Here is a 26,563-nt window from a genome sequence, read left to right as displayed (position 1 = left end):
GGGGTCTGTAGAATGACGCTCGATGATTTACGCTTCAACACGGCAAAGGAGGCGAGATATAAACGGTCAGACGATTAAAAAGATTCAGACAGTCAGTCGATACAATATGAATACGTGGTAAAGTAGTTTGAATCAGCTAGGGCGTTGTTTAGGTCGATTCTGGAGTCGTTGATGTCATGACTCTGAGCACCATGCGGGTCAGCCGTGACACATGACTCGGCGAATGAGAAGGAAGATGGAATATGTATTGTCAGCAGAAATATTATTGTCTTGCAATTATTGCTTTGGGAGAAGGTACAGGGGTTGGAGTCACAGTGGCTTGGTTCAGCATGTATTTGATCTACACGCCCGCCGTTTCAGCCCAGTCCTCATCTAGAAGTTGCTGGGCGACCATTTCCTGGCACAAGAGTGACATGAGGAAATAGGGTATATAAATCAAGCCAAGAGGTAAGCAAACGACAAGAAAGAAAAACAGTGACCACCTGGGCCTCTCCAAGCCAAATAAATACCAGCCAAAAGATGACATCCTGATACACCCATGGTACATCGCCCTGAGCTATACCCCAATATCCCTCTTACCCTCTTTACAGAACTTTGCCCCTGTTCCTTAGCCTTGCCCTCGACCAGTCGCCAGTTACAAGGCCTGCTTTAGATTCGACAGCGAAACCAGGGTCTCCAGCTTGTCCCCAACAAAGAACGCGTAAGGCGTTCTTTATTGCGTATGCATCCGTTCCGAGTTCTGGCTGGGTCCTTTACGAGGCATCTTAAGAAATACTGACACAAACAACGAGGGTTTCTACGTGCTATTGAAGAGGGAGTCGCTCACCGAGGCCAACGTCTTTGTCAAGGTTCAAAGTAACTAGGGGCCATCGCTCATAGGCGTCTGCACTTCCTCTTTGGCCCCTTATCTAGAGATTTGTCTTATGGAGTTCCAAAGAGGACCAGAGACTGGTTGTACCACTTTTCGGGATCCAGGAAAGGGGCGGAGCGTGTACCATGTGTTCCAAGCATCTCACATGCTCAAATGTGATTGGGTTGTTTTCCGAAGGCGTCATTTTCGCTGAGAAGGTTGCGTGACATTACTTGTTGCTTTACCTAAGGACAGGTGTGTATTAAACGGGCATGCTGAAAGGTAGCGCATGGGAGGCTTAAATTAATGTGTGTATTCTATGATCGTACTGTTTTAAGCTCCGCTCTGTACCAATTCTGAATGGCGCGAACATCGTAGCCTAATGCTACGGTATCAAAAACCTCTAGATGCTTTTTCGCTGAAGCTCCATCATTTGACAGCCGACCAACCCATTTGCCATGCTTCTTGGCAGCACTGACGATCTTCTCAATCGCCTCCACAAACTCGGGCTCGTCTCCTTTGGCTGGAACATATCCGAGAACAGACAGGCCTAGGTCATTAGGCCCGATGAATAGCATGTCTTGTCATATTAGGCAACCGAACAGAATGAGGAGGGTGAGTGCTTACCGACGCCGGGCACTGCACATATGGCATCAACGTTCTCAACACCCAGCTTGGACTCGATTTGCAGGCAAGTAATGAGAGTCTCATTGGCCGTCTTTATATACGTCGGGATGTCAACACCAAGTGCGAATCCGGGAAATGCCGACCCTTGCCCCCTTAAACCTTGAGGAGGAAACTTGGCATTCTGAACCACAACCCTGGCGTCATCGGCAGTATTGATCATGGGAACGACGATGCCGTGAGCACCAGCGTCCAGAGCGCGCTTGATCAGATCTGCGTGGGTCATCCTAATACGAACAAGTGGGGAGACGCCTTGTGAAGAGATCGCGGTGATGGAGTTGTGCATTGCGTCGTCGCTGATGTGCCCGTGCTCACAGTCGATGATGATGCCGTCTAGGTCGGTTGAGGCTACTAGTTGAGCCGTACGAGAGGATGGAAGTCCAAGAAAGGTCATTATTGGCCTTGAATTGGCGCGGAGGGCGTTGAGGAGCCGTAATTGCGGGTTGTGAACGGTGGTTGTGAGGGGTGAGTGGTAGTCCATCTTGAGTGTTGGGCAACGCTGGATTGGTCTGAATTGCAGGAAATAATGTGCGTGTTTGATACAACACTTGGGCAAGCCGCTGGTTAATAAAGAACTTTAACAAAACGGCTGTTGACTTTGCCTAGCTCCACCAGTCGGCATCTTGCTCAAGGCCGAGCCGACAACCGGCGTCCTGCTGGTGGCCGATCAATCACCATACTCTTCGCTGCCGACCTCGGCCTCCAGTATTTGCAATCGGGTCGGTTTTTCTGTATAAGTGCGTTGCACCTCTCTTGTCTCGATGCGAGCTTTCATCTGTGTATAGCTTGCCACCCATTCATCAGTCGCAGACATGTCGTACCTTGACAAGCTTCCCCCTACCCAACCCGACCCAGCCTTTTCGCTCGTAGCCGCGTACGAAGCGGATACACACAAGCAAAAGGTTGACCTATGCCCAGGGTTCTACCGCGATGAGAACGCCAAGCCGTGGATTCTACCGTCAGTTGCACAGGTGCGTTGTTGGCTGATATTTCGTAACTGGGACTGGGCTGACTTTTACAGGCCAAGGAGAGAATACATGCAAACCCCAGCCTCAACCATGAACATCTGCCCCTGACTGGCCATCCAGGCTTGATTCGAGGCGCCCAGAAGTTAGCTTTTGGCACAACAAGGGACTTGAAGCGCGTGGCTTCAATTCAGACCGTTTCTGGCACAGGGGCTAACCACATTGCCGCCCTGTTTCTCTCGACCAGGCTGAAGCCCAAGACGGTTTGGATCTCTGACCCGAGCTGGATCAACCACACCGAGATTTGGAAGCTCGCTGGACCAGACGTTCAACAGCGATTCTATCCATACTTTGATGCGGAAAACTCCAAGGTCAACTTTGAAGGGATGACGGAAACTCTGCGCAAGGATGCCCAGAAAGGGGATGTGGTCATACTTCATGCATGCGCACACAATCCAACGGGGGCGGACCTTACAGAGAGCCAGTGGAAGATTGTTGCCGACATCTGCAGAAACATTGGGCTGTTTGCCGTGTTTGATATGGCATAGTAAGTCTTTCAAGTACTCAAGTCTGACTGACGGCTGACCCTTCACAGCCAAGGTTTTGCTTCTGGAAACCTGGAACAAGATGCATTTGCGATAACTCACTTTTACGACAGCTTGGACATGGAATTTGCCATTGCGCAGTCTTTTTCGAAGAACTTTGGCTTGTACGGCGAGAGAATAGGGGTTCTCCATGTTGTTGCCCTAGACCCCAAAGCCGCTGCAAACACGACGTTGTTACTGACTCAGCTTTCACGGGCTGAGATTACCTCTTGCCCATCTTATGGTGCGAGAATCGTGGCTGAGATTCTTGGAGATCCGATCCTTTTCAAGCAGTGGCTCAAAGATTTAGTAGAAATGAGTGAACGCATGAAGAACATGCGATTGAGTATGTATCAAGGACTCGAGCGCAGAAAGGTCCGGGGATCTTGGAAACACCTACTTTCAGATGTAAGTCTGGTTATCCAAAGAATGCAGCAGTGTGTTAACACCTTGCAGATTGCAATGTTCTCGATGACGGGACTTTCTCGCGCCCAAGTCGCGGAGTTGAGAGAGAAGCATCACATCTATCTCCTTCCGTCGGGGAGGCTGTCTGTGACAGGATGTAAGTATCTTGCGTTATGCTTAGGGTTCTGGTTCCTGACGTTTTCTCAGTGACAAGAGACAATGTGGAGAGCGTTGCTGCTGCATTGCACGATATTCTGGGGTCAGAATAGGCAAAGTTATGGTCTAGAACTACGAGTCCTGGATGAAATTTGGGTAGTCAGTTAAAGCTAGTTTAGTAGAAGTATGTGCATAGTAACAATGACTAAAACATCTTGTCTGTGTAGTCCTAGAGAAACCTGACCCTGATGCCTCTGAACGTTAATGGTTTTGAGCTTGCTAAACTTGGTGCAGCCAGGCTTCCCGAATATCTTGGCGCGTTTGGCTATGGAATGCCAGTCACAGGGATGGTTTATTTATTCAGCCCGAGCACCCGAAATATAGCGTTGTGAAGTTAGTCCAGGAGCGTAATCAGCCGGGAAATATTTCCTGTTGTAGGAGTAACTGGGGTCGTTGGTTTTCGTTGCTGATGAAAACGAATAGGTAAGGAGGGCATTCAACAGAATATAGGGAGGATAAAACAATCCAGATGCTTGGAAGCCACTATGAGAAAAGCTCGGAGTTTCTCTTATAGGCATTGATTGAAGCCCTGTGGAAACGAGTATTAAAACAATCTCCGTCGTTTCACGAAACATCATGGCAGTTGGATGTTTGAATGGAGAGAATTGTAGCAGGATGGCTACTCAACTCGGAATGCGGCTTTGGTAAGTAGCCGTTTAAAATTTCTTTCACATAAACCAAGCGGCGAGTTATGGTGCTTGCCGGGAATGTGAGTGGAGCCTTCGGCCAAGTCTAGTTTCCAACGCCGATCCAGTCGGCCACTTTCTTTTGACCGACCTGAACTATTCGGCTATCTTTTTTTGCCCGGTACAGGAACCCTCGCAGGTGTTTTGCTTGACATATAAGCTGACGATATGTTGTAAACGTTTGGCATTCTATGTCTTATCATTTCTAATTTGAACAAAAATACGATTCACCTCGTCCACAATGTCAACCAGCATTCTCGACCGTCTTTTCGCGCTGGACACCAACACGGTGTCCGATGCGCTAGACTTTCTTGGCCTCCCTGGAGCCACTTATGGCCTGCGCCCCCTTTGGGATTGTCCCAAGATTGTTGGTCGCGCCAGCACCATCAAAGTTGGGCCCAAGACTGAGGGCAGCCAACCTACGGTGCACCTAATCACACCCGTGATAGACGCGGTGACAACAGATGACCGTGTCCTCGTCATTGCCGGCGGCACTGAGGGCATCTCGTGTTGGGGAGACATCATTGCCAACGCAGCCAAGGCCAAGAAGATCCGTGGTTCTGTCATTGACGGCATGAGTCGTGATATTGATGGCAGCCGAGATATTGCCTACCCCGTCTTTGGTCGTGGTGTTACCATGATTAGTGCTCGAAATCGACTGATCCAGCTTGACTCTGGAACCGAAATTCAGATGCGAGGTGTCAAGGTGAATCAAGACGATTATGTCATTGCTGATAATTGCGGAACCGTCTTTGTACCTGCCGACCGTATCGAGGAGGTTCTAGACCTGGGGGAACGCATCGATCGTCGTCAGACCAACATGATTCAAGAAGTTCGAACCGGTCGTTCAGTGGCAGAAGTCATGCATGACAAGCAATTCGATGCCATTACGACTTCCGGCGGTCAGACAACCAACGACACGCCCAAGGGGAACCCCAAGAAACCCGCCCCTGGGGATCAAGAACTCGTCGCCTTGTTTGCCGATTCTGATACTCCTGGAGTCTCTGACGCCCTTGATAAGCTTGGCATTCCAGGGCAGGCTTTCAACATTTTGCCCTTGACCAACTACCAAAAAACCACCGTTGGGCCAGCTTTCACGGTGCGCTACGTGCCCGCTAGCAACCCTCCCGGTAGTGTGGGTGATTTCATCGATGACGTGGCCCCTGGGGACTTCGTTGTTATTGACAATGGTGGACGCACGGATTGTACCGTCTGGGGAGACATCATGACCCAGTACGCCGGTCTGCGAGGCATTGCGGGGACCGTCATTGATGGTGTGTGCCGTGATGTCGATCGTGCCATTAGCGACAACTACCCAATATTTACTGCCGGACGATGGATGCGGACGGGCAAGGACCGAGTTCAAGTTGGAGGTGTCAATGAGTCTATCGGCGTGGGCAATGTGAGAGTAAGTCCTCGCGATATTGTGGTGGCGGATGCGAATGGTGTTGTTATCGTGCCCCGGGACCGGGCTCGTGAGGTGGCTGCCCTTGCAAAGACAATTGAGAAGAGTGAGGAAGGCATCAGATCAATGATATCCCGAGGTTCTACAATTGCCGAGGCGAGAGAGAAGCTTGGTTATCACACGCTGCAGCGAAAGGGGTAATGCAGCAATGTCTGAGAGGAGGTTCAGATAGGGAATATTAATTTACGCAAGAAAATCTCCTCCATTTCTCAAGAGACCTCTTTCTCAGCACTCGTAGAGCTTCTTGCTGCTCGCCCCTCGTTTTGGGTCGTGGTAGTCGCGTGATCGAAGTGGCCCCTTGGAAGCCATCCTCGCTTCAACATCTTGTTCATTGGCCGCTTTCCTTTTCGTAGACAGAGAGAGTGTCTGGAAAGTATGAAGGGACACTTATTATAGAAGATTAGAGTCGAGACCCAATCGCGAGGAAACCATCCACCCGGCTGACGGACCACGCCAACACGACCACCCTACGACGCTCTCTCGGATGGGACATCTTAAAGGAGGAGTGAGGCACCATGAAATACCTCAAATACAAGATAACACCGAGACTGTAAACTCCATGTTTTGTATTAAAGCTAATCATTACTGGGCAACTGCTCCTCCCAACATAGTTGTTGAAGAGCATTTTCGTAAATCCAATCATCAAGGAACGATAGGTCTAAAGGCAAATCATCCACAAACTGAAGGCCGTGGCCGTCGTCATGTGAAGTTGCTGCCATGGTCTGGTCACTGAATGTCGATTGGAAAGTCTGTACAGAGGGCTGTGACCCAGAGTTCTCAGATGTAAGAAGGGAACCATCTGTCGAGCGCATTCTCTCTAGAGTAGATCGAATCTCCTTGATGTGAGAGTAAAACTCCATCGCTGCGAAATGGCCATTCTGTTCCAGTTGCTGGAGGAAGCCTGATGCAAGATCGAACTCATCGTTGTCGTTCTGCGAAGTTTCTCGACCCAGAGCACCAGCTATCGCGAGAATGACGGCAGCTGAAAAGAGATGTTGAACATAGGAATAATTGAAGACGTGAAAGTCGCCGTTCACCCAGCACTGCGACAATAGTTGGAAGGATTGTCTCGCAGAGTGAATACAGGCGTCAGCAATCTCTAATGCATGGCCAGGAAGACTGGTGTCTGCTGTGGTCGCGACACTTCCTTCCATGTGACGTCGAAAGACAAAGAGAAGGACTGGTCTTGTTGCTAGTATCAACAACTAGGAGAGTCAACACAGGTGAATTGACGATAATTGCAAAGATAAGTATCTAGATATGCATGGGTGGGAGGAGCAGGCTCAAGGGCAGTTACCTGGTTGAATGTGAGTTGCAGAGGGGACGTGACAGGCTGAGAGTATATGTCACTGCCACTTCCACGAGTAAAGTCGAGCTTCATGTGGTCGGGCAGCTGGTCTCTCCATTGACCAAGTTCCTCTCGAATCCTTTCTACCCGTTGAAGGAACGTCCCACGCTGAGGTGTTCGGACGTAGAGTGATCTGGAGATGTTTCCTGCGATTTTAGCAAGTCTCACCACGGCCATCAAATGGACGTGATCACCAAAGTCTCCCGAGTTGAGAGCTGGATTCGTTGATGGTAGGTCAACCGAGATATCATCATCTGATATCAGTAGTGGTAGGCCAATCTTTGATGATAGAAACCTGTCAAGGACGTAGACTGACCACCAGACCCGAACACGGTGCTCCCTCAGCTCGGGATCTGGAACGTAGGCAGGTCCGATGTTGACATGGAGGCCCATGATAGTCGCAAGTCGCAAGGCAGAGCCTACGAAGGTGCAGGCCGAATGTCGACGGTTTGTTTCGAGGGAGTATACAGCCAAGAGTACAAGTCAGCAAGGAGGTGGGGTGGGAAAGGCTTAGGGCTCACTAGAAGCAGCAGAGTCTCGATAACCTCTAGTTGAGGCCTCTCGTTGATCATACGAATGGCATCACTCGCAACCGCAAAGTAAGCCAAACCGGGGAAGTTATTGTTCATGTTTAGGCATTTGCTTGATCGCAGTTCACCTATGGCAAACATTGCCCACATCTTGGCTGTGGAGGCTGGGCTGGTCCCGTGGCCGACATGGTCAAAGCCACCTGTGCTCAACACGAGAACCTCGCTCCGTCGTACAATATGGTAGTTGTGACGTAGAAACTGGAGTGCTGTCTCGACTAAGAGCCTGGCGCAAGCAGGCGAAGGCCATGGCGGGGTTGTGGCCGCGAGACCACGTAGAGCTTCATCAGAAGCAAACTGAGTGCGGGGGATATGACTTGGTGCCTTGGAAGAGGAAGCAAACTGGCGAAAGCGAGTAGCAAACGCGGCGTCAGCAATTTCGCCAATCCATATGGGTGTGTCGGAACTCCTGGTGTGAGCAAACCAGTCACTCTCTTCTAGGATCTGGTTCTGAGCAGCGTCTTCGTCATCGTTCGGTATCGGGTCATGATGAGAGAGGGTCGGGGCAGGTTTGACGGGAGGTGACTCGGACGGGGGTAGACGGGCACGTAGTTCTGCATTCTCCTGAAGAATGCGGTCGAGGAAACTTGGTGATGTTAGCAGAGTTCTCGATGCTTTTTTACTGTTTAACCCAGAGAAATGACAAAGAACACTGATGGGGGTGGATACAGGAGGGAGCTATCGGACAGGTGAGGTTACCTTTGGTGGACTCTGACTTGACGATCTCGTGTTGGGTAGATGCATTCGGACTCGCGAGTGCAGTTGTTACATGGTTTGCTTCCTGAACATCGAATCTTGCGGACATGACATGGGCGACAGCTGGGCAATGGAGTTAGCTTGATGTCTGTTTTGTCGCTGTGCAATCTTACGCAACAGATTTTTTCTGAGGCAAGGATGGGGTGGCTGAGCGAAGCCGTCGCTCGCTGCTGGAACCAGAAGATTCCGGCATTGTGCAGCTGGCCGAGAGGATGTAGAAAGATAGAGAACAGAGCTGAGAGGAGACGGGAATTAGAGGAGCAGGGGTATTGGAGGTATTACCTAGTTAGGTTTAGGTTACTAATGCGAAGTGACTATTTTATAGAGTACTATTTACAAATGTAGCTGATCCCAAGTTTGCTCTCTGACGGAAGTTCTATTACTTACAAGCTGTATTTGTATCGCTTGTTAGGTCATATTCATAATTCAGACATAATTGCTATTTTTAAATTACTTAGGAAAAAAAATATCCTTTCTATAAAGCATGTCTCTGACCTTACTCTGATTTAAGTGGTTTTAGTTCGTTCGTACGCTTCGGCAAAAAACAAGACGCCGACAAGCCAAGGTGCCCACCACCTACTACGGCGTAATGACAATACCCCGAACTTATTTTGCGCCGAGTCAAGTAATAGCCGACTACTCTGCTGCTTCCACAGATAATCTACTGACGGCTAAGTTGGGAATCGTTGGCAATCCTGGGCTCCTTTTGTGGCTGGTACTGAATTCTTTGTTGCAATCATGACATTGAATAGCACGATAGGTATGTCTTATCCAAGCTGATTATAAGGAACTGAATGCAGCTAGGAATTGCTAGCCTTGACCGGGTCAGGTTAGAGCCACGGTTAGCTTTGTTACCACGTCCGTGGCCGAACACACCTGCATAATCCTGGGCAAGCTTGCTCATAACTAGCTACACGGTTCATTTTGTGTAGCCACCCCGCGAACGATGCAGAAACCCTGGCCACCACCTCGCCCTCTCTCTACCCAGCAGATAACAGATGGGTCCATGGCTTTGCCTCATCTAGCACATATGGGCTTCAGTAGCAAGATTAGAGGCGAGGATTGTCGCTGGCAATCCAAAATGCGGGAAGGCATGTGATCCTGGGATCTTGGTTTGTATGGACCAGGCTTTGAGGTGACCCCTTATCCTCCGCCTTGGACTTGACGGTTATCTATTTAAGCCAGACTCTATCCACTGCATCCTGTGTTGAAATGTTTCATCTCACAACTCTCTACAGCCACTGTCAAGCTCTTATTCACCAACACACTTCCGCCAGATACCAACCCATCACCTACGATCTTCTAGCTCAGTTAACCTATCAAGGGCCGGGCTTCAACTATAACAAAGAACACATTGTCAACACATCATAGCATCATATCCTAATGCTAGCACAGTGGCCTTTTCTTTTTTAACCTTCTGCTGCCTGCAGTAGAAGAGTCGCAACCCGTCACCTACATTCATGGTTGACAACATTACGGCACAGCCTATGTCGCCCGGGGATGTTGGCAAGTCAAGCCTCGACTATGACAGAGCTAAGCACCACGGCGACCCTTCTGGGCAAACTGTACGTTCTCCTCCTTTAATTCCCCTGGCGTGATATGAGGATAGAGTGCCAGATTCCCACAAAAATACCAGTGATTCGTAAATGCTCAATCGCTATTTAACATCCGAGTAAATGAATTCCCACCCGTTTTCTTTTAGAGCAATCTCCGCACCATCATGTTGGATTTAGAGTGTAGGCGCATCAGGAAATACAGATCTTCCCAATCCCTCATGTTCCAACACTACCATATGCCCAGGCTCAGCCATGTACACCACTCGTCCGCTGACGGATGAGTTCTCTCCGATGTTTCTCTTGTTCTAAACACCTGTCAGTTGGGTCTTAAGAGGGATGGATGGGTGCCCTACCTTCATCATATGCAATGAACTCATCGAGCCCTCCTCCCGATTTAACGGTAGGAAACACGCAGACCTTCTTGTCGGTTATCACTTCAAGAAGGGCCGGCCCCTTGGAATGAACCAGCCAGTCCAAACCCTCTACCAGTTCCTTTGGGTCTGATAATCGCCGAGCTTGCACATGCATCGCCTCGGAAAGCGTCACAAAGTCTGGGTTGACTTGATGTGTGTGTGCGTAGCGATCTTGGTAGTAGATGTTTTGGAGCTGCGTCACCATACCTTGTTCCTCATTGTTAAGCAACAACACCTTGACACCGACATTAAACTGCGCCGCCGTGGATAGCTCAGATAATGTCATACTGAACGAGGCGTCGCCGTCAATATCTATCACTAGAGCGTCCGGGTGTGCCATCTTGGCACCAATCGCCGCTGGAAGCCCAAAACCCATAGTTCCGAGGCCACCAGACGTAATCATGGAGCGAGGCTTCCGCCACCGTAAATGGTGAGCCGCCCACATCTGATGTTGCCCGACGCCAGTGGTGACATACATGTCTTGCTTCCGATGTGCGACGAGCTTGTTCAGCTCCTCGATGACGACCTGCGGCTGGATGAGGCCATGACGGGAGTCGCGGTCAAAGCTGGATAGGGGCCATCTCTTCTTCCACTGATCAATTTGTTGCAGCCAGTCTTTCCGCTTCTCGCTCTCTGGCGCACAGTTATCAAGCAACGGTAATAGTCGCTTCAGATTGGCCCCAACATCGCCCTCTATGGCCTCTGTGGCTTGCACAACCTTGTTGATGTTTTTCGGTACCATCTCAAAGTGAACGATACCTCCTCGTCCTTCCTTTTCCGCAGCGTAAGCAGCAGGGGCAAATTTGGACACGTTCATGGTGACTCGATCATCAAAACGCGCACCGAGAGCCAGGATGAGATCGGCGTGTTGAATCGACATGTTGGCGTATGCTGTTCCATGCAGACCGAGCATGTGAAGGGCCTTGTCGTCAAGTTCATCGAATGCGCCGAGACCTTGCAGTGACGTCGTGACAGGGATAGAACACCGGTCGGCCAATTGCTTTAGCAGTTCTGGACCACCTTCTGAAAGAATGACACCTTGCCCAGCGTAGATGATTGGTTTGCGAGCAAGATTAATCAGACGAGCAACGCGTCTGAGGTCAATCTCAAGCTCATGATCCCTTGCCATCGCCGCCATCTGATGTCGAATCGATCTTGACGGCACATGAGCCTTCGCAGCGACTGGCCGTTGCAGCATACCGACAGTGACATCCTGAGGCAGATCAACCAGAACAGGTCCAGGTCTCCCTGTCGTAGCAATCTCGAAAGCCTCGTTAATCCGCTGGGGCAATTCATCAACGTGCTTAACCATAACATTCCACTTGGTACAAGCTCGCGTTATGCCTATCGTGTCGGCTTCCTGAAAGGCGTCGCTACCAAGAGAGGTCGTTCGGACTTGTCCTGAAAAGACGACCAGCGGTGTACCATCAGAGAGCGCATCCTGCATCGGAGTGACCATGTTAGTGGCTCCCGGACCCGAAGTGACCAGCACAACACCGGGCTTGCCGGAGGCTCTAGCATAGCCCTGGGCCATGTGTCCAGCCCCTTGTTCATGTTTGGGCAGAATGAACTTGAAGTAGTCGGACTGATAAATTGCATCAAAAACAGGGAGAATGGCTCCTCCGGGGTATCCAACTATACCTGTTAGTGGCTAGCCCAGGAAAACACTTAAGACCAGAGGTTGACTCACAAATGCACTCAACGTTGTGTCTTTTCATCATCTCGTGGAATATTTGAGCGCCTGACATTCCGATGAATCTAAGGCGTCATGTTAAGCTACAATCCAGAAGTGCCATCCTTAGGTACTCACGAGTCATCCAGAGAGTCCACATGGTGTTCGCTTGGGGGATGGTAGAATTGGGGGATTGCTTGTGCCGTTGCTTCGGAAGCCAAAGTTCGCTTACTCTCAAACGACTGGGGCTCAGAGTTAGTAGTGAGTCGTACACACTTTTTTCAGCCGCCAGGCCTGAGGAGAAGAGCAGCATACCCGTCTTTCGCGCTTGTTTGGGCTCCTGGTGCTGCCTGTTTGAGTTGTAACTGTGCGCATTCGAGGAAAGCATTTTGAGGGCCAAGTGGTGGGCGAGCGCGCTGCCACCCTAGACCAACGGCCAGGAATCATTATGGGAACAGTACTCCGTCTCTGGGAGGGAAGTGAAGTGGTCGGTGAACAGTGAAAATTGCCGGCTGAAGCGTCAATGTGAATGTGAGAGTTGCAGGTATGGAAGACTGAGTGCACTCGACACAATGACAATGAACTCGAAAACTGTCACTCTCCGGGAGAGATTGCTAGTAAACAGGCTCATAAGCTTCCTCTCTTCCGAAGCCGGGGCAGTCCTAGAAAGGGATGGTGAGTCAACTAGGATTCTCGGGGACAAACATCGCCCCGAGATAATGACAGCCACTAGTCCACCCAATAACACGGACGAGCCTTCAGACTAGTCTCACGGGTGGGTCGCGGTGGTTCGCCTCATATGCAATCTTAAACCCTGTCATCTCCGGAGTGCGCACACTCTCCCCGGCTTGTCATTCACGCCCTATCTACATCTACAGCTCATGTTATCTGTAAATCTACAACCGATAATCGGCCCAAAATACCAAGGCTGCCACGAAAGCAGATCACACCGGCCTTCGACCTTAAGACCGTCGGTAGCCATCACGAGCCGGGCACGAGTGTGATTTCGGAGGCAGCTATGTGAGTGTATGTCCGATCACTTGGACCGAGGATGAGGATACAGGATGGTGGCAGGGAAGCAGGAAATGTTATGGATATAGGGTACTCTTGCTGTGTGACTTGCTGGCTTGGTATCAATCATCCAAGCTCCTGAATATTTTCTTTTGCAATCTTATTTTGACTGATATTCACCTTCAACATGGCTTCAATCTCAGGGGCGTCACGAAGCAAGATGGGTTTTCAGCACGTCCGTCGCTTTGCTTCACAGGCTGCCAAACCTCGAAGGCTCAATGTTCCAGTCGATTTCGCAAACACTCCTCTACTACATCACAACCGAGAAACTCTTTCCCAAACCCTAGGTCTTCCGACTGATGGTCCCTCGACACGCAAGAACCTGTTTCAATCCATCAACGACGCGTTGCGTACTGCCCTAGGCGCATCTAACAAGGTTCTTTGCTTCGGCGAGGATGTGGCCTTTGGCGGCGTCTTTCGTTGCACAACTGGCCTACAGAATGACTTTGGGCCACATCGCGTTTTCAACACTCCAATTACCGAGCAGGGTATTGTTGGTGCAGCCATTGGTGCCGCTGCGGAAGGCATGAAGCCTGTGGTTGAGATTCAATTTGCCGACTACGTCTTTCCAGCCTTTGACCAGATCGTCAACGAGGCAGCCAAGTTTCGATATCGCGAAGGTAAAACAGGCGGCAATGTCGGCGGTCTCGTTATCCGCATGCCCTGTGGTGGCGTTGGTCATGGCGCGCTGTAAGTCTAGCTTGAAGCTTAGCGATATCTCGGCCTCCAGATCTGACTCCGAGTTTATCAGCTACCACACGCAATCGCCCGAGTCTCTATTTGGCCACGTCCCTGGATTCAGAGTTGTGGTGCCTCGATCCCCATCGCAAGCGAAGGGCCTGCTTCTGTCGGCGATCCTCGAGTCCCAAGACCCTATCATCTTCATGGAACCCAAGATCCTGTATCGAGCCGCGGTCGAAGAGGTTCCCGACGAGTCGTATACCTTGCCTATTAGCAAAGCTGAGGTTGTTAAGACCGGCAGCGATGTCACAATAATCTCATATGGACGACCATTGTACACTTGCATGGCAGCTATTGAGGCCGCTGAGCGAGACCGTCCTGGACTAAGCATCGAGCTTATTGATCTGAGAACCATTTTCCCGTGGGACCGACAGACAATCCTCGATAGCGTTGCCAAGACCGGGCGTGCTCTGGTAGTCCACGAGAGTATGGTGAACTTTGGAGTCGGCTCTGAAATTGCAGCTACGATACAAGAACATAATCTACTAAAAATGAAGGCACCTGTGAAGAGAGTGGCGGGGTGGACAACACATACAGGACTAGCTTACGAGAAGTATATCTTCCCAGATGTCGCCAGTAAGCTCTCTCTCTCTTTTTCTGCTATGCTTGCACTAACAAAACCTCGCAGGGGTATACGATGCAATTCTAGAGAGTAACGATTATTAGAGCAAGCCCTCAGGTGGGAACAATGTGTAGCGAGAAGTAGGTCAAGCTGTCAGTCGCATTGATAGCTGTTACGACCTTTTGGGCTTTTGAGAATGCGTACGATTTATAGTTATTGTTTCAAAATCTTAAAGCATTTATCCACCGTTTTTCACATGACGTGCACTGATCGTCTGCGGACTGAGTGTGAACCTGCCGAGACATACTGCAATGCTGGCCCTCAGCACCCCAAGTTTGCGGCCGGACATGGACTACACCGAATCGTTAATCCACCCAAGCTGACAGCATACTTGGAAAACCTCCAGTGATATTCGTATATAAAACTCTATTAGCAGTTGTCCGTATGAGAGACAAGTGAAGGCCTGCTAAGATGATACAGTGAAAAACACGATATCGATGCATTCGTCTCTGAAACAAAGGCTAATTAAACAAAAATGAGACTATGGACACAATGTATGTCAACTATAAACCTTCAATTCCCCCCTCATGCTCCTCAAAATCGTACTCTTCAGGGTACTTGAGCATAATCCTCTTGAGTTCCTGACGATGTGCTTCCGCTTCCTCAGTCAACTCGGCGTAGACATCAGAAAAGATAGCACGAAGCGCAGGCTTCTTTTCCTTCTCTGCCTCTGAAAGCTCCCGGATAATGTCCTTGCGAAGCTGCGCCCGCAGCTCGGCGTCTCTTGTCTGATCCCAAACACCTTGGTGCTCCAGCCACTTGCGTAGCCGAGCGACGGGATGGCGATCATCGGACTTCCAATAGCTCACGTCACTGCTAGAACGATACGCTGAGCTATCGTCGCTTGTGCTGTGATGCGAAATGCGATAGCTCATGAATTCTAGGAGGATCGGTCGTCCCCCTCCTTCAAGCGCTCGCCTTCTAGCTTCCTTGGTTGCCTGGTACACAGCAAAGATATCGGTACCATCGACGCGGAGGGTCTCGATGCCGTAACCTGCTCCGCGGCCAGCAATTCCATCTCCGCGGTATTGTTGAGATGCTGGGGTCGAAATAGCGAAGCCATTATTACGACAGATAAAGATCACAGGAACATCCTGTGTAGCAGCGACGTTAAGTGCGCCGTGGAAGTCGCCCTCACTGGCAGCACCCTCGCCAAAGTATGACACTGCTACTCTTGGCGCCTGGTCAGGGTTCTCGAGAGCCTCCATCTTCAGAGCGTATCCGGCGCCGGTGGCATGGGGTATCTGGGTGCCCAGGGTAGAGGCTACTGCGTGCTACAGGGCGTCAGCTTCCTCATCAAACGGGGCTGGCTTGAAGACTCACAATATTAACTTTGCTCTTTCCACTATAGTGAACTGGCATGTTACGTCCCTTTCCAGGATCGTTGTGGTTTCCTGCTAGCTGGCACATAAAGTCTTTCAACTCATATCCGCGCTGCAGAAAAACGCCGTGTTCTCTGTACTGGGTGGTGATGACGTCGCCGGCATCCAAGGCGGCTGCGGACCCAACCATGAGAGCTTCTTCGCCATGGGAGACCTAATAGAATAAGCATAAGAGCGACATATGCGCGACAAAAATTACCATGTAAAAGCTCAGACGACCGTGTCTCTGTGCGTCAAACATGATGCCATCCATGATGTTGACTGCATGGTTAGCGTATGCTGCGGAATCCCAACAAGACATACCTGTGAGCATGTTTTTGTACCACCCGAGTACTCGCTCGGGTGTGACTTCGGATGAAATCTGGCTCTCATCTTCGATAATGCTGTTGGAGTTCATGATGCGGTACGTCGGAATCGTGGGGATCGTGGATGGTTCGGTCCATTGCATTGTCCGCACAAAGGAGCTGTTGATGGCGCCGGGGAATCGTGGTCTGCAATGTCAATCATGAAGAAATACAAGCTGGGAAATCCAGATATGGAACAACACTTACTGGCCATCTTCTTGGGGAGTGAAAGTCGACGTTGAACTCCATCGAGCTGATCTTGGCGCGTTGAGAGCCCGACAATACGCTGCCAATCCTTTATTCGCCAAGTGGCCACGGCATCGATGTATCAGGACTGTCATTTTGTGATGTTTAGTTCCAACTGCAAATATTACGGACTGGACTTCAAGACGGCTTGAGCTTCACTTATTCCACAAGTAAAGAATGCCCTACAAATGTCATACTCGGCTTAGGGCGGGTCACGTCGGCTAACAAGGACCTGTCATGTCAATGTCAACATGTCAATGCGAATTCCCATGTGTTCCGATATGCGGAGCGTCGGTAATAGGATCAAACAACCTGCGGCATTCATATCTTTCCCCGAGACGTTATTCCCGGTGGTAGTTGCGCGATCTCTAGACCCCTGAAAGACGGTGATTAAAAAAAGTGCCGACGGTTAGCGGTGGCATATGTTGGCGGCTCAAGTCAGTCTTGGCTCGGTCTTCCGGGAAGAGGCTGATATCGAGAAGGTCATAATCGATTCAGCTGGCTCTGTTAAAGTATTGAGGAAAGATTCCAACTTTGCTTTGGTTACACGTCGTCAATTAGTTCAATTGCCCAAAATGTTGCGCCGTTCTGTTGCTAGTCTCCCAGGCAGGTTGATCACACATCGTGGCACACTCTACAGGGCTGGTAGTTTGTCCCTACCAGGGCGTTTCTTTCACACAAGTCTTACACACAATGTGGTGAAGCCATATCTTCTCGCCGACATTGGCGAAGGTAAGACCCCTGAATCATTGTAGACAACCATTCAGGAGAGCTAACGTGAGAGCCAAGGAATTACCGAGTGCCAGATCATCAAATGGTTTGTTAAAGCAGGGGACAAAGTACAGCAATTTGATCCTATTTGCGAGGTCCAGTCGGACAAGGCTTCGGTCGAGGTAATCATTATGAGTTAGGTAGACCAACAATCGCTCACCGAAGCCCAGATCACTTCTCGGTACGATGGAACAATCAAGAAGATTAATTATGAAGTGGATGATATGGCAGCAGTAGGTGCAGTAAGTAAACCTGCCTGTCCTCAAGATACCACCGTACTAACCCTTTCGAAGCCTCTCATGGATATTGAAGTCGACGATCACGATGATCCTACCGCCAACGACACGAAACCCTCCAGCTCCCCTATAGAGGAGGTAAAATCTGCAGGATCTATCCAACCATTGGAGAAGTTGGATGCCGTGGCCGAACAAATTGCGTCACCCTCGACTCCAGACCCAGCGACACAACGTCAAAGTCAACCTGCATCTTCGACACCTAAGAACTGTGGCACCATGCTGCCTTCTGTGAGGCATCTACTCAAACAGCACAATATCGACCTTTCTGAAGTGACAGGGACTGGAAAGGGCGGACGAGTCTTGAAAGAAGATGTCCAAAAGCATCTAGCAGCGAAGAGCCCCTCGCATGATTCGACAGGGATCCAACAAACACGTACCACGACGCCACCAGAGGATGTCATTGTCCCCCTAACTCCTGTTCAGAACCAGATGTACCAGTCCATGACACAATCTCTGTCAATTCCGCACTTCCTATATACTCAAACTGTCGACGTGACAGATTTGACGTCGCTTCGCAAGCAGTTTCTCAGCAACCCCAAGGCATTGGCCCAGCTCACAGCACATGGTGCCAAGAAGCTCTCGCCTTTGCCATTCATTATCAAGGCTCTGTCACAAGCAGTTACCAAGTATCCTACGCTCAATTCTTCATTGGTACACGAGACGGGTGCGAAGCCTCAACTGGCTTTGAAGGGATCACACAACATTGGCATTGCTATGGATACTCCAAAAGGGCTGGTTGTTCCCGTGGTTAAAAACGTCCAGGGCCATTCCATCATCTCTCTTGCCGCAGAAATCGATCGTCTGAACACTCTAGCAAGGGATGGCCGGTTAAGCCCGGATAGCATGAAGGGTGCAACCATGCTGGTAAGCAATATCGGCAGTATCGGAGGTCAAGTAGTGGCACCAATCATCATGTCGCCTATGGTGATGATTCTGGCCGTCGGTCGTTCACAAAAGGTGCCTGCATTTGAGACAGGCGATGATGGAACAAGGCAACTGGTCGAGAAAGAACAGGCTGTGTTTAGTTGGAGTGCAGATCACAGAGTACTCGATGGTGCGACTGTGGCACGGTGTGCCGAGGAGATGGCGTTTTGGCTGGAGAATGTGAATATGATGGGGTTGTCTCTGGTTTAGCTAAGCTCTGATCTGATTCAAGTAATCAGTCATGTTTCTTCCTTTCTCGTTTGACAACTTCCACTTCTGCCCCTCCCTTGTACTGAGAGAAGCGTAATCAAACCGCAGTCTTAGAACGAGACCGATGAATTTAAGTTGTCAATTAAAACAGAAATGAAGCATAAAGTGAGTGTGGTTTTGTGAAAGCTTTCACGTGCAGATTGCCAAAGGTTCAAAGAACACCAAACTCCAAGTCATTTATTCTATCTAGCTCATCTTAATCTTCATGTATGGAACAAAATGCCTGGGCCACGGAACTCGCTGAGGTCCATAATCGCAACGGTAAAAGCTGGGGTAATTATAGGAGGTCTTGTATCCAGAGAGCTCAAAGTTTGCCTTGTTCTGCTTGGAGCATGGCGCAGGTACCGAGACTTCAGACCACCTGCTGTAGTAGGTCACATCAGCGTCGTAATCGAATTTGCTTTTGCTGACCGGAAAGGTAGCCAAAGCATCTTTCAAGTTCTTGATCTCTGTGGTAAGATCATCAAGTGACTCGCCCAGTTGCAATTGGATCGTATTTTGAAGCCCAGTCAACAAGCCCCTCAACTTTCCCGAAGAATCTGCTTGAAGTTCCTTGGTGTACGGAGTCCAAGAGAATGAAGTAACCTCTTTGACGGTTGCGGAAACTGTTTTGACAAGTGGCTCATACTTGAAAACGAGCTCTTGGACAGGGCCAACAGTAGCCTCGATTTCTTTGACCGATTCTGGCAGCTTCTTGACAATCTGTATGGATTCCAGTATGTCTGTAACCTTTGTGAAGGAACCGCTTTGAATGAGGTCCATGAAGAAGCCCGAATTCGGGACCTTCTTGGTCACCTCGATGGCCTTGTCCGCAATGCTGATCATCTCTGGGATAGCGCTCGCCGCCTTGTCAGCTGACTGTCGGATGTTCTGCAAAGCTTGTGCAGCAGCAATAGCTTTGTTAACTATCTACAGTCAGTGAATTCACACAATAGTGATCGGGCAGCAAATACCTTTGCTCAAAAAAGCAGAAACTCCGGGGCCAGAGCAGAGCTTTCCCTTGCAAGCAGTCTTATTGATTGTGTCTACTTTGCCAGGAAGGGCACCGACGGACGTTTTTATAGTGTTGGCTGCATCTATAATCGTCGAGACTTTCGTCTTCATGGAGCCAAATGTTTCTACCCAGCCGAGAAGCAAGTTTGCTACTTGCAAACCTATACCGAGTACCGCAGATTTGACATATCGAGTAAAAAAGGCAGTTACGGCGATTGGATTGCACCCAACACCGGTCAGGCAAGGAGAAACAGCCACGGCTAACTCTGCATAGGTTGCCGAAGTGATCTGTCTAGTTGTGAGCAAGTGTTACTCTAGGGGGAGATGTAATCATACCTCAGGCGCGGTAAAGACTAGCCAGCCGTCATTGGGAGTGAGTTCCTTGGCATATACTTCATTTCGATTGTCTTTAACTCCAAGTTCCTTTTCAAGGAAACACTACAACAGTTAGTCATGGAGGTTCAAAGTCTCTAAGGAAACTTACATTTTGCAGCCGAATAACATTGGTAACCACATCCGACTCGACCTTGAGCAAACCGTCTGGTCTAAAGGCGCTGTCATACCTCCCAGAGTTGACCAGCCAGAGCATTTGGGGGAGACAATTGCACAAGGTATTGGCTTTGTCAATAAAAGAGCTCCCGGCGCCGCCCAAGGTATCTCGGATGGATTGACAAACGGAAACGGTTTTCGTGATGACGTTTATTCCGCAAGGAGCATCTGTCCATTTCTCAACCGTGCCTGAGAAAGTATTAGATTAATCCTCGAGTTGATGGGCCCAATCCGCTATCTAAGCATAGACATACCAGGAACACAGGTTGTGCCATCACACATTCTAAACGGGTCGCTCCAAATGGGGCAAGGATACCTGAAGGTCTTTTTGGTCTTGCAGGGATCAATCTGTTGCCGTCCGAGTTAGCCATGATCTGGTAGTCAAAGGTTGTGCATACCGAATAGTACTTGGTTCTACAAGTCTTCAACTGGGCTTTAACAGGGATTTTGATAGCCCCTGTACAGCCTTGGATGCCGGGGGCACCAGCACAGATTTCCGTCATGTTTTGGGCAGAAGCCGGCTGACTGAGCAGCAAGAGGGCTGTAGCGATAACCGATGAGAAGTGCATGTTGAGGTGGGTTTGGACGAAGTAGAGTGATGGGCACTTTTCGAATGCCGAAACCAGATGAATTTATTCAGATATTGGATAAAGGCTTCTCAATACCAAGGCCGCCATAGATTGCTAGGCAGATTGTGGTGGTGGCCAATAACGATGGAATTGGCCGAGATGGGCATCTTCGATGCGATGGCTAAGCCCAAAGCAGCGAGACAAATGAGCCCTATCAGAAGCTTAAATCTGAAAGTTCGTGGCGTTCAACCTTTCAGGGGAAGGTTCCAGGTGTGGTCTACCACGGGAGCGATCTAGACACAGCCACTGCTGTTTTCAGCGGCTAAGCAAAGCTTCTCCTGAGCGCCCCTGTTCTAGAAATCAGGGACCAATTCGGCACTGCCGCAAGGCCCATGAGGTAAAATTTAGGCTCATTCAGACATTGCATGCTCAGCTTGTCTTGAAATGTCCAGTTCGAGGCCCTGGTAAACTCCTTTTCCATGATACCTTCAATAGGCGTGGCTTCGGGACTGGACAGTCATAAGGCCGAAGAGACAGGGCAGAAGAGGGTCAAATCACTTGCCTAAATATTCAACATGTACGAATACAGTAGTGATCGCCGCTTCTCAAAAAGTCCGAGATCTACTAAAGCCCCAAGCAGCCATGCATGTTTTAGGTTGGCTGTGATTGGGGAATCATATTGGGCCCAGGATTACGGATCGGTCTCCGAGACGGCAATGAGGCGCATTCCTAATAGGCCTGGGCCGCCGATGATCAAAACTATCCCGCCTTAGGACCGCAAAATTTCGTTCCAGCTGGCAAGGGCACTGCGACGAGTGGTGTGCCCTAGCTACATACATCTTGGAACCCATTGCTACTGCCTTGAAGATCGCGGCTTCACCGTGGTCTCTTCTCGACCTGTTTCGCTACGAATGCATCTCTGGATAAGAGATTAGTCTAATTATGAAAATCATTAAAGGGCGCTGCTGGGCGGTGTGCGACTATCACTGACGATCTTTAGTATAAACGCTGTCGGCACATAGGTCTGGTGATCTCTTCCCTGGGTCTGGATCAAGGTAGAGGCGGCAAGAACTGGCCTAACAGTATCGCCAAAAGCCTTGCCTTACCATTGTAAAGCTAACTTGGCAGTGCAGCTGTATCCAACGACCGCCGTGGCGAACCTTTGATGGTCTAACGTGCTGCTAACGGGCCTATGCATGTCTTTACTACATGTTTACGGATGATATCCTCCGGTTGCTTCGGGGTAGGTGGCGAATCCCATGCTTCTCGTTGAGAATATTCTGTGTTTCAAGACCAATGCAGGCATTGTCATTTCCAGTCAAGTGGTCCTTCGCGGGCTTGCCGGAGGCACGTCAACTAGCTTGTACTTTGCAAACAAATCTGAGGCTGTTACTTCTATGTACTCTCTTTGTTGTATTACCTACCATATTTGGACTACCTAACGGTTTGTGTTGAGCTTCCTATCACCGGTTAGCTCGGTGGAAGAGGGACAAAGCCATCCCCCGTCAACTGAAGGAGTTCTGAGAATGATCTCTTCCCATTCAAAACTCTCTTCATGCATTCGACTTATATACTATTTGAAGCTATTGTCGTCAAAGCATGAGCGACAGGTCGGAGACTTGTGTCCTTTTGCGTCGAGATCAATCCTTGCCCAGATACACGAGGTTTCGTAAAGGTCAGAGACAGTTCAGATACATTAGAGAAGCAGGAAATCAAGATAGCAACCATTTGACCGTATGATGGGCATGTATCTCACTGTAGAACCGAGATTGGTCGACAAGTTATGAGGCGTGTGTGACTCCGGCAGATGTCTTGGTGGCTGATTAAGGAAGACATGAGTATCCCACAAATTGAGGCTTACATTTAACTTTATTATCTTCATTCTATTGCACATCTCAGTGCGAATTTTATTTACTCATTCGTCCTCGTCACCTTGGCCGAAACATGTCTGTCACTCTAGGAGGGTCGTAATAGGTCGGCGCTACAGACACATTCTTCATATCCTTGTATCCAAAGTCCTTGGGTCCTCCCAGTTCAAGACCACGCTCAGTATACCTGGATCAGCATGTTAGTAAAGGTAACAGCCAGCCATCAGAATGACCTACCAATGAGGATGTCCCACAAACGCCATCACGTTGACTCTGAGCCCGTACTTGATATCTTGAGTTCCCAGAGCGTATCCATCCATTCCAATGAGACTGATGAGGTCTGGGACTGTACAGATCACCTCTTCCTGCTTCTCATCCTGAAGTGCTGCGTAGAGGTACTCGTTTTGGAATGGCAGCACCATGTCTCGAGCCTCGGTACACACAGTCTCTCCTACCTCGCGTTCTTCTGCTCCGATCGCTCGAAGTCGGACGGAACCCTCAGTGTAGCCACCATCAGAGACAAAACGACGGACATCAATGATCTTTCCAGTATACAAGAGGCGTCCACAAGGGTGAGCTCGGAGCTGACAGCTGTGAGTTCCGTCAAATCTCTCCTGAAAAGTACTTACAATAGCGTCTACAATGCTTGTCTTTTCCTGTCGCGCTTGATAGATGGCACGTCCGATATGCCAGGCAAGCGACGTGGAACCGAGAACAGCATACTTCTTGAGGTCACCAACTCGCATGCCGCACTGGGACATCTGGCTCAAGAGTCCAAGTTCAAGAGCAGCCTTGCGTTGCAGCTTTTCTAGTCGAACCGGGTCTTCGCATTTGGACACGGCTACCGTGTTACCCATGCCATCTGCTTGTGCGCAGGGGACAATAGAGAGCCCGTTGACTAACCAGGGTTAGTAGGGATCCTAAAAAAAGGACACCAACTTACCATAGGTGGTGCTGTGATAGATGCGTGGGTATGCGCGGCCCATGTAGTCACCGTCAATTGTAGGAACGTCATAGTGTATCGACGTTAGTAACGGTCGTAGGCCATTCATACCACCAATCTCGTCCTGCATGAAACATCTCAGTGGTTAGATCATGACACGGCACCAGACAGGCTTACCGCGATCACTGCGCCCGGTTTATCGATTCCAAAATATGGCAACACCCCATCTATGGCGTCAATGGCCTCAGTGCCGCTGGGCAACCGCTCAGATACCACAGCGGGAGCACTGTGTAGCGTTAGCTTGGATAAAGTCAGAGTAGCATCAAACATACCCATAAGTGCTGGTTCCAAACACCAGAGTATCGTCTGGCATGGTACTGATATCAACAACCCGCATCTGCTTTCCTTGACGCAAGGCTGCACGGGCTGCCAGGTAACAATTGTATCCAGGTCCTCCGCCTCCACAGGCAACGACACTGCAACCTGTGGCCAAGAATTCACAGTCAGCTTCCGAAACTAGCCATGTTCCGTCCGAGAGGACTTCTGGCTTGTAGTCAGAGATCTTGATCGAGGCGGACGCGCTGGTGGCATAGTCGTCAGACTTCTGTTCCACTTCGGGTTTGTGGCCGTTCGTTGTCGGTTCAAAGACACCATTAGGCTCTTCGGTAGTCGCTTGCAGCAAGGCACCAACTCTGAGCATACCCGCCTACTATTGCGTCAGTCACGTTTGGCCCTGAGAACAACAGATCTTACCGCCTTGATGATTAGTCTAGTTGCCTTGACCGCGCTGTACTCGAGGGGCAGGTTCTCCAGTGATACAATCTTAACCGTATCACGGTCTGCACCAGCTTCGATAGCAGCTTCGATTGCCTTTCGCTTGGTGGACTCGATGATCTCTTGCTCATCCCTTCCTTCAAGTATCTCGATTGTGTCAATCTGACCTGAGACCTTGGCAATGGCCGCACCCACAGCGTTTGCACAATCGAAATGGCTGTACCGAGTTAGCTTCTGTATGCTTCTGGGGTGAGTAGAATAGACTCAAGGGGGTCGGATAATCTTGGCAACGCCCTTGACTTCATCCATCTGGACGATACTGCCACCACCGACGAGAACCAGAACAGCATCTTCGGCAGAGAGCTTCATGCTGTCGACACCACGCTCTAGAATTTGTTTGATTTCCTGGCGGGTTTTCTGAATCGTATTTGTGCCCTTGAGATGGCTAACCAGTGCAGCATCACCAATATTAACCTTGCCCTCGGCCACAGCGACATCGGTAGCCGTCAATGTTGTGCCACCAAAAACGAGCGCCTCCGAGAGCAGACGATGACCGACAGACTCAGGACCAACAGTGACACTGCCATCCGGATTCTGGAGAACCTTAGTGCCACCTCCAAGGCCAAGGCACAGGACTTCAGGCCTTGGAGAGGCACAGCGAACGCCACCGACTTCAACCCAGGCGCCAGCTTCCCGCGGGAAGCCAGATGGCAAGCTATTGAGCATAAGTATCTGTTCCGCCGTTAAGTAGTATGACTTACAGGGCGCAGATATCTGTCGTCGTTCCTCCAATGTCGGCAACAATCACTTGACGACCTTTACTCTCACTGACCAGATCAGCCAAGTATGATGCTCCAGACATGCTGTTCGTAGGACCACTAGAAAATGTCCGGATGGGACACCGCTTGGCTGTTTCTGTGTCGATAAGAGTACCATCATTCTGGGTGAGGAGAAGGGGACATGATGAAAGCCCAAGGGACTTCATTGCAGTCACGAACCCAGCGATGGTCTTGCGAGCAAACTTGATGATAGAAGCGTTGAGAATCGACGCATTCTCTCGCTCCAAGAAGCCAATGTTTCCGACTTTCAAACGCACTGTTAGTTCAAGGCATGAAGAAACGAAATAGGGGGGCGTACTGTCTTTTGAGAGGACAACATCAGCGCCAGGAATCTCCTCAAGAATGATGACTTTGGCCTTTTCTTCTTGGCGGCCAGTCGTGTCCAATGGTGAGAATACACCGACGAGAGCAATGTCAGAGATGCCTAATTCTCGAATCTTGACACATTCATTCCGGATTTGCTTTTCGCTCAACGGCGTAATGTCACGTCCATCGACTATGATTGTACTGTTAATGTCGAAAACATCAAGTACAGAGGTTCACTGACTTTCGAGGCCTCCATCAAGATATGCCGTGTATCCATTCATGATCCGTGCCAGAGCAGGGGAAAGTCACAAAACGACGGCACCTCACGAGTATAAGGTCCGCAGAGCCTCAAGACAGCAACCTTGCGCAGGTTGTGGCTGTCAGCTTGGACTACAGCATTGACAAAATGCTAGTGTTCGTGTCAGTTCAAGTCTTGGGGAGACGATGGGCACAATCTACCGTGGTGCCAATCATGACGGCCGCTACAGCATCTCTTGGGATATTTCCCTGCTCCAGGGCCTTGGCGATTGCCGACTTGATGCCGCTTGTGACATCAGGGGTGGTGCTCGCTTTAACTGAACAGATAATACCTCGTTCTGACTCCTTGGACTTGGAGGGGTCTGTCAACAGTTAGCGTGCGCCTGCTTAATCGCTCTCGCTCGTACCCAAGATGATGCAGTCGGTGTTAGTGCCGCCAACATCGACGCCGATTCGGTAGATCTTGCTTGACATGATGAATGAGTGTGAATAATGATAAGTATTTGTCCTGCTTTGTTGGCATCTCTCTCATCTTATCAGGGGGCCACATAAATAAGTACCGCCGCTCGGTTCTTCTCCCGGGACGCTTCAACTCAATTCAGTCCAAATC

At 49.8% G+C, this 26,563-nt stretch overlaps 11 protein-coding genes across 11 annotated transcripts; 4 read left to right on the top strand and 7 right to left on the bottom strand.

Annotated features, from left to right (window-relative positions):
* Positions 1–1,167: 1,167 nt before the first annotated feature.
* On the bottom strand, positions 1,168–2,015 carry MRS44_009721 (uncharacterized protein; the record flags this gene model as incomplete). The annotated part of the gene is made up of 2 exons (XM_046270997.2): positions 1,168–1,430; positions 1,478–2,015. The coding sequence occupies 2 exons, from the start codon at positions 2,013–2,015 to the stop codon at positions 1,168–1,170; spliced, it is 801 nt and encodes a 266-aa protein (XP_046131847.1).
* Positions 2,016–2,346: 331 nt separating this feature from the next.
* MRS44_009720 (uncharacterized protein) lies at positions 2,347–3,757 on the top strand (the record flags this gene model as incomplete). The annotated part of the gene is made up of 5 exons (XM_046271037.1): positions 2,347–2,505; positions 2,556–3,046; positions 3,095–3,491; positions 3,540–3,645; positions 3,696–3,757. 5 exons carry the CDS (start codon positions 2,347–2,349, stop codon positions 3,755–3,757), a joined length of 1,215 nt encoding a protein of 404 aa, XP_046131848.1.
* An 874-nt stretch (positions 3,758–4,631) lies between these two features.
* MRS44_009719 (uncharacterized protein) lies at positions 4,632–5,996 on the top strand (the record flags this gene model as incomplete). The annotated part of the gene is made up of 1 exon (XM_046272792.2): positions 4,632–5,996. The coding sequence occupies one exon, from the start codon at positions 4,632–4,634 to the stop codon at positions 5,994–5,996; it is 1,365 nt and encodes a 454-aa protein (XP_046131849.1).
* A 434-nt stretch (positions 5,997–6,430) lies between these two features.
* MRS44_009718 (uncharacterized protein) lies at positions 6,431–7,596 on the bottom strand (the record flags this gene model as incomplete). Its single annotated transcript, XM_065620277.1, has 2 exons — positions 6,431–7,060; positions 7,153–7,596. 2 exons carry the CDS (start codon positions 7,594–7,596, stop codon positions 6,431–6,433), a joined length of 1,074 nt encoding a protein of 357 aa, XP_065476050.1.
* A 26-nt stretch (positions 7,597–7,622) lies between these two features.
* MRS44_009717 (uncharacterized protein) lies at positions 7,623–8,739 on the bottom strand (the record flags this gene model as incomplete). Its single annotated transcript, XM_046283737.2, has 2 exons — positions 7,623–8,376; positions 8,660–8,739. The coding sequence occupies 2 exons, from the start codon at positions 8,737–8,739 to the stop codon at positions 7,623–7,625; spliced, it is 834 nt and encodes a 277-aa protein (XP_046131850.2).
* A 1,690-nt stretch (positions 8,740–10,429) lies between these two features.
* MRS44_009716 (uncharacterized protein) lies at positions 10,430–12,634 on the bottom strand (the record flags this gene model as incomplete). Its single annotated transcript, XM_046283738.2, has 4 exons — positions 10,430–12,150; positions 12,206–12,273; positions 12,326–12,429; positions 12,503–12,634. 4 exons carry the CDS (start codon positions 12,632–12,634, stop codon positions 10,430–10,432), a joined length of 2,025 nt encoding a protein of 674 aa, XP_046131851.2.
* A 751-nt stretch (positions 12,635–13,385) lies between these two features.
* On the top strand, positions 13,386–14,665 carry MRS44_009715 (uncharacterized protein; the record flags this gene model as incomplete). The annotated part of the gene is made up of 3 exons (XM_046270981.2): positions 13,386–13,948; positions 14,010–14,575; positions 14,628–14,665. The coding sequence occupies 3 exons, from the start codon at positions 13,386–13,388 to the stop codon at positions 14,663–14,665; spliced, it is 1,167 nt and encodes a 388-aa protein (XP_046131852.2).
* Positions 14,666–15,124: 459 nt separating this feature from the next.
* MRS44_009714 (uncharacterized protein) lies at positions 15,125–16,688 on the bottom strand (the record flags this gene model as incomplete). Its single annotated transcript, XM_046284135.2, has 5 exons — positions 15,125–15,895; positions 15,945–16,157; positions 16,203–16,264; positions 16,307–16,494; positions 16,555–16,688. The coding sequence occupies 5 exons, from the start codon at positions 16,686–16,688 to the stop codon at positions 15,125–15,127; spliced, it is 1,368 nt and encodes a 455-aa protein (XP_046131853.2).
* A 480-nt stretch (positions 16,689–17,168) lies between these two features.
* MRS44_009713 (uncharacterized protein) lies at positions 17,169–18,794 on the top strand (the record flags this gene model as incomplete). The annotated part of the gene is made up of 4 exons (XM_046271029.2): positions 17,169–17,325; positions 17,383–17,486; positions 17,535–17,606; positions 17,658–18,794. The coding sequence occupies 4 exons, from the start codon at positions 17,169–17,171 to the stop codon at positions 18,792–18,794; spliced, it is 1,470 nt and encodes a 489-aa protein (XP_046131854.2).
* A 246-nt stretch (positions 18,795–19,040) lies between these two features.
* On the bottom strand, positions 19,041–20,965 carry MRS44_009712 (uncharacterized protein; the record flags this gene model as incomplete). The annotated part of the gene is made up of 6 exons (XM_046281319.1): positions 19,041–19,759; positions 19,808–20,135; positions 20,184–20,285; positions 20,332–20,585; positions 20,651–20,744; positions 20,795–20,965. The coding sequence occupies 6 exons, from the start codon at positions 20,963–20,965 to the stop codon at positions 19,041–19,043; spliced, it is 1,668 nt and encodes a 555-aa protein (XP_046131855.1).
* Positions 20,966–22,893: 1,928 nt separating this feature from the next.
* MRS44_009711 (uncharacterized protein) lies at positions 22,894–26,427 on the bottom strand (the record flags this gene model as incomplete). Its single annotated transcript, XM_065620276.1, has 13 exons — positions 22,894–23,020; positions 23,071–23,417; positions 23,463–23,731; positions 23,777–23,900; positions 23,954–24,062; positions 24,109–24,482; positions 24,530–24,784; positions 24,851–25,265; positions 25,312–25,645; positions 25,688–25,885; positions 26,023–26,104; positions 26,155–26,315; positions 26,361–26,427. 13 exons carry the CDS (start codon positions 26,425–26,427, stop codon positions 22,894–22,896), a joined length of 2,862 nt encoding a protein of 953 aa, XP_065476049.1.
* Positions 26,428–26,563: the final 136 nt, after the last annotated feature.

Source organism: Fusarium solani, assembly GCF_023522795.1.
Source record: "Fusarium solani strain SB1 chromosome Unknown bctg00000006, whole genome shotgun sequence".
In the NCBI taxonomy this organism is placed as follows: Eukaryota; Fungi; Ascomycota; class Sordariomycetes; order Hypocreales; family Nectriaceae; genus Fusarium; species Fusarium solani.
Note: the sequence above shows the minus strand (reverse complement) of the source record. Positions and strands in the feature narration are given on the sequence as shown.